Genomic DNA, 6000 nt, shown 5'->3' on the forward strand with positions numbered 1-6000 from the left:
TAATTATGTAATTGTAATTATGTAATTATGACATTTCTCTGCAAATTCTAGTGCACTGAGTTTAACATATTGGAAAAAATGTGATAAAATATGTCATAGCTTCTTTTTTTTGTCCCAGTATATTAATTTCAGCAAATAAACAGTAATTGTGTTTTTAATTGCGTAAAAGTGTGTTCTCTGTAGAAGGTGTGTTGACTTATTTTCATAAAATCACAAAACATGTAATTGGACCCGGAACATCCCAAACTTCCGCATGCAACTCTATTTATTATTCTAAAATGACTAAAAGCTGTATAACATCATTATGGAGTCAAAATTAATAAATGAATATCTAGAATGCCTTGTATAACAAGTGGTGGTCAGTGGCCCAGTGAACTGATAAAAATATTGTTAATGATTGAATACAGTATATTACTTATCACTTCAAGACTTCTTGTTGTTCTAAAACTTGAATTATTGAATAAAACACCTGAAATATTTGATACTATGTAATATTTGAATGCACAATTTTTTCTATAGAAAATTACAATGATTATAAATATCTGATCATAAAATATGTGATTCCAGTTGTTTGATCTGTAGTGTATTTTGCCAAAATCTCTGAACTCTGGTGATGATGCAATCTCAAAATGAGTATCAGGTTTTATGCTAGAGGTTGTTTTTTTGGGGGCTTAATTTTAAGGCACTGCAGTCCCAGCAGGTGTCGGGCAAGTGTTTGTGTGGGGCTGGCTTGAACAGTCATTTGCTGCTTGTGAAAGTGGGTGGGCAGCAAAATGGGTGGGCATGCCCTATGCAAGTAGTGCAGATTACAAAGGCTAAACACTGACAGGTGCACACGAGAACTATAGGCCAAAGTTGACATGTGCGGGTGGGCATGATGAACGGAATAATAAGCCTAGAGTTCAAATGATTAATCAGTGAGTTAAAAGAAAAGGGTGACTTTATCTCTGTGCTCTGTCTCTGCAGGTGTGCTGGCCATACTGATTCCAGAGCTGGACCTCGTGATCTCCTTGGTAGGGTCAGTCAGCAGCAGTGCCCTTGCGCTGATCTTGCCTCCTCTTCTCCAAGTCATCACCTTCCACTCAGAGGGCCTCTCAGGCTGGATAGTGCTCAAGAACATCATCATCAGTTTTTTTGGCCTGGTGGGATTTGTGGCTGGGACCTACATCTCCATCGTGGAGATCATCTCGCGTCAACGAACCAAGCAAATTGACGTCTACTTTCAGGTCATGTGATGGCAACCCTATTAATCAAAAGGTTTATAGACTGGTTGAGCCATTCACTCACTAAATGGCCCATCAATTTTAATTTAATTATACTTGAGATTATTTTAGTCAATACAAGAATGACCTTGGCTTATTTAGAGAGGAACTACTGACCTTGCGTGGCTCATCTTTGTCTGTTTATTCCTCAGAGCTTGGTTTTGGACAAACCACAGTAAATAACTGATTCACTGAATGCTCCTGAAATAGAATTATTTTAACTTTGGGTTTTTACCTGTGTTTTATATATGTGCATGTCTTTTATTGAATATAGTTCACCAGATTTTAACATAGTCATGGCACAATGTTACATCTGCAGACTATTCATCTGTGTTTATTTTCAAGCCCAATACTCAAGAAATTTCCCACAAAGAAAAGCACTGTTGTTCATAAAGAATGATATTGAGTTTGTTTTGTTTAATAGTGTCCAAAAGGCTCTTGTCCTTATTCATAAAGGAATCATATTATTACCTTTTTGTTTATCTTTGGTCAACGATTTTTTTTGTCTTTCACAATTCATATGGTACTTATTGTAGACACATACAATTTTGTGATATTTCATTCTCATTATTTACTAAGTGGCCTTGTTTAATGTATTTTTGCTTAAAGGGGAATTGCAGATTATTCTAAATTTCTACATTATTCAGTTGTTGGGATATAAGCAAAGTTCTTCAGAGTGATTTGATAAGAAATGCTCTGTTCTAGAGAAGCTTACCAACTCTGACTTCTTTACAGTGGTGGTGATAGGAGCCAGGGATTACAATGCCTACAGCACAAACATAGCCATTTTATTTACTATCCAGAATGACCAGTGAACCTGCATTTTATATGTAATGTTGCTATTGTTAAAATAGTAGTAAATCTGGAAAAAGAGGTTTTCTTTGGGGACTGTTTTGCCTTATAATGACCTGCATGTACCTCTCCACCATGAATGTATTTTCTTAATATGTTTTTGGCCAAAATCATATCTCAAAACTATTATACAACAATGTCTCAGGCATCAGCGTCTTTATGACTTGACTCAAATTTAATAGGTTTCCTGTACGGGAGCTTTTAGAGGCATCAAACTCAAGGAGTCTAGTTCCTATCACCACCACTCTGAACAAGAGCAGAGTACTGCATATCAAACCAGATTAAATTACTTTGTTTACACCTTAGCTGTTTAATTGTGTGGAAATGTTGAAGAGAGTTCCCCTTTAAGAGGTAATATGTCAATATATAGTAAGGAAAAAGTATGAAGTATTTTTTCTTCACAGGACATCTTCAGGTGTCTCTTTTAGAAATCCATCACAGAGAGAAAGTTTACACTTATAAATTGTTATTTTGTAGAAAAAATAACAGTAATCATTTGGTAGTTGCTTAACAGTTTATTAATCTGTGTTTTCCTGGAAATTTCTTTGAACCAACTGAATGGCTTGCATATGTAATAGCAGTTCTTTGATGAATCAAAGATGAGTCATTTGGTGAGCCTGGTACAGAGCAAAGATCAACTTCACACCTCACTTGGCAAAGAAATTTAGAAGAGATTTTTCAGAATTATAGTTAGCAGATCTTTTAAAAAACAAACACAAAAAAATCAACAAAAACAAACCTTATTTACCAAAACATTTTAAATGTCTGTTTGGGAGCTAATGAAACAGTTGTATATATTTTGAATATTTCTCATATTTTGAGTTCATAAATGAACAGAACTGTCTTTTTTTGTTTTGTTTTTTAAGATTTTTTTTATGGAGATATAATGGACTGTCTAAGTAGATTGTGTAATAAGTTGTTTGAATTGTTCTTTTCAGCTGCTTTGCAATGTCAGTGCCAAACGGAAGAAACTTGATGTAAACTTTAATTCATGTTCTGTACATCACATTGCACTCATGTACTGGTGGTGTTAGTTTATGCTGTTTTTGGGGGGAGGGGAGCCTTAAAATGCAAGATTTTTGTATACTGTTCATTTACATACATGTATACTGTAAATGTAAAGACGTGTAAATTTCATTAGGCTTATTGCCCTTAATGGTTCATCATATATCAACAGTGTTTCATCAGTGTTAGTATAAGAACAACTTTGTATATTATTTTTATTCACTGAATCTAAACATGAGCTTTAAAACCACCATAGCTTGTTTTGTTTTTTTTTGCAGCATCTAAATGTACTTACGTGCTGTCTCCTGCTGTAGGTCATGGTCTCTAAGTGCTGAAAGTGTTCTGTAGAAATGCAAAGTGAAATAAAAAGGTCTGTGCTTGTGAAATGGTGTCTCTTTTTACCTCAATTTGCTTGTATGAAGTGTGCTGCCTCTAGATGTAGAGATCACTGGCAGGCTGTGTGGGGTACTTGCAGAATAAAATAATGTCAACAGCCCTGAAGATGTGTTGAGTGCTGAGAGCAAGCGACTGCTACATGCTTGTTACATAATCCCAGTCCCTTGTGAAGCAGGGGTTAGAACTGTGTCTTTGCATTTACAGTTGCCATAAACTTCTTTTTTGTTAAGCTTTGGTGAAAATGAACAACCAATAAAAGCATTAATATTAATGATTATTAGGGTCCAAGCACACATGTGCGTAGGACCCCATTGTACCCCATTGTATTATTATTATTATTATTGTTGTTGTTGTTGTAATTGTTGTTGTCTTGATTTAAAACAAAGATTAGTATTCAGTGATTGAGTATTCAAATTTTTGTGCCAGATGCAGTTTTACCACTAGAACACAAAAAGAATGTGTGATGCACTACAGTATTCTTTGAGGAGCTGGCTTACTTCCAAACTCAGGCTTTGTATAGTAGTGTACAAAATATATCTTATGTACCGACAAGAGAGAACACCACTGGTACAAGGCAGAGAAAGTTAAGGCCTCTTCGTGAGCTGAAAACAGCAGAAGTGGTGGAAATGACAAGTGCACCCTGCAGGGTCTTCACAGAGATCTCCTGGTTTGACTTGGCAACCTCACGCCCCAAAAAAACAGACTTGCTCATGCTGTCAGATCCTCCTGTTCATCGGAAACATGTATGATTTTAGAGAAGAAAAAATGCCCCTCCCTCCTTAGGTAAAATTAAGGCTAGTGTCCTAATTTCTGTTAAGCTACCATTATACATTATTATTTAAATATATTATTATTTAGATGTAATGTGTCCGTGTGAACGCTTAATATCTTCTAAACCTCACCGCAAAAGCAGTCCAGTATTTGTAATTGCTGTCTAACACCTTCAGCTAATCAGTGCTTCATTAAATTAAATCAGACATGCTAGTGACAAGCAATGGCTGAATTCCACTGAGTAGGTGTTAAATTCTTGCCTTAATATTTATGTGGATTTTTTTCTATTATTTTTATTCTATTATAGTAGTGTTTTTTAATTAAATAAATAATAGTTTTAAACATGTTTCTTGGCTGGCTTTGACATTTTTAGCATCAAATACACATTTCATTTTACTGAAGAGAAATCATTTTTAGGTCTGTCACAATTCTTCACAAGGGGGCGCTATAAACACTGAAGGGGAACAAAATTCTGTAGTGATGACTTGGTGAGTTATTTCAGCGTCTGACACCAAATTGTGTACTGATGTTTGAGGAACACTTCATAGCCTATACAGATCCGTTAAAGCAGTTAAATATAACCAGTTAACTACCTTTGTTTTTGTTTTTTCCACCTTCTTTATCTCAGCCTCTCAACTGCTCTGACCAAAAAGCTTCAGCCTAGCTTAGCATAGCTTCAGCCGTCACAATCAGCCGAATAAATGAACCTGTGTTTCCCTTTGGTTAAACATGGTTATCTTTAAAAGGTTCTGCTTTAGTCCTTCAAAGAAATGGGGAGTCTTGAAACCTCTCAGGGTTTTAGGTTAAGTTAGGTGTGCAGCCTTCAGCTTCATCATGGGTAACGTTAATCACCATGAAATAGGGGAGTGAATCCCTTCCTTTGAGATGAGATGATGCCCATCAATACACGATGAAAAGCAGTAGTTATATTATGATTCAATACACTTTGATTTAATGTTGAGACGATACTATTCGGTTCTGGTCCAATATGTTGCTGTTTCGTTCATTTCAACATGCTGCCCAGTTTCAATTTAGGTGAAGCTGCAGGTTCCATTCGGTTAGCATTACACTGGGCCGCCCCAGTAACAAGGTTTGTGATGCAGCCCGAGATTTGTCCGAAGTATTTCCGATCTTTTGAAAACTTGGTGGTGTTTTTTAGATGGGAATTGTCTTAATGGATTCCAATAGAGGTCTAGTTTCCTGTAGAACACCTCTAGAGCCCATTAGGAAACTATCAAACGCATTTAGAATCAGCATATAGGTCACCTGTTAAACCATCAGGATCCTTTACATTGCAATCAACCTATTAAAAAGCCAAAACACATTACGAAACCGTCAGTACCAACAGAAACACTTAACATTGTTTCTATGGGTTTTCTCAGCAAGTCAGAGACCGCTGGACTGATTTACCATTTCTAATCGGGATTTTTTTTACACCCCTACCTGGAAATGATGTTGAATTGTTATTTTTATGAATTCTAATCTCTACTTTCTTTTTTCAACATTACAGTTATATTGTCTGGTACAGTTTCAGCTGTTTTCCCTTCAGACCAGGGAATGCCATTTTTCTGCTCAAGGAAAATGCTATTTTATTAAACAAAGCAGAAAAGGCAACTGAATAACAGGGAAAGTCAAGCTTTGCATGCCACCCCCCTTTTAACTCCTCTTGAGACATGAACCATGCAGCAGATACCAAAGTATAAAGAAAATTTTA

At 36.0% G+C, this 6000-nt stretch overlaps 1 protein-coding gene across 2 annotated transcripts in view; it reads left to right on the forward strand.

Moving 5' to 3' along the window:
- slc36a1 (solute carrier family 36 member 1) overlaps nt 1–2055 on the forward strand; it is a 56902-nt gene extending 54847 nt beyond the window's left edge. For both annotated transcript variants that reach the window (XM_017689515.2, XM_017689523.2), the window contains exon 12: nt 967–2055. In XM_017689515.2, coding sequence (XP_017545004.1) covers nt 967–1235 — 269 coding nt within the window. In that variant the 3' untranslated portion in view covers nt 1236–2055. The remainder of the gene's footprint in view (nt 1–966) is intronic.
- Nucleotides 2056–6000: the final 3945 nt, after the last annotated feature.

The sequence above is a fragment of the Pygocentrus nattereri genome, chromosome 8, assembly GCF_015220715.1.
Source record: "Pygocentrus nattereri isolate fPygNat1 chromosome 8, fPygNat1.pri, whole genome shotgun sequence".
Taxonomy (NCBI): Eukaryota; Metazoa; Chordata; class Actinopteri; order Characiformes; family Serrasalmidae; genus Pygocentrus; species Pygocentrus nattereri.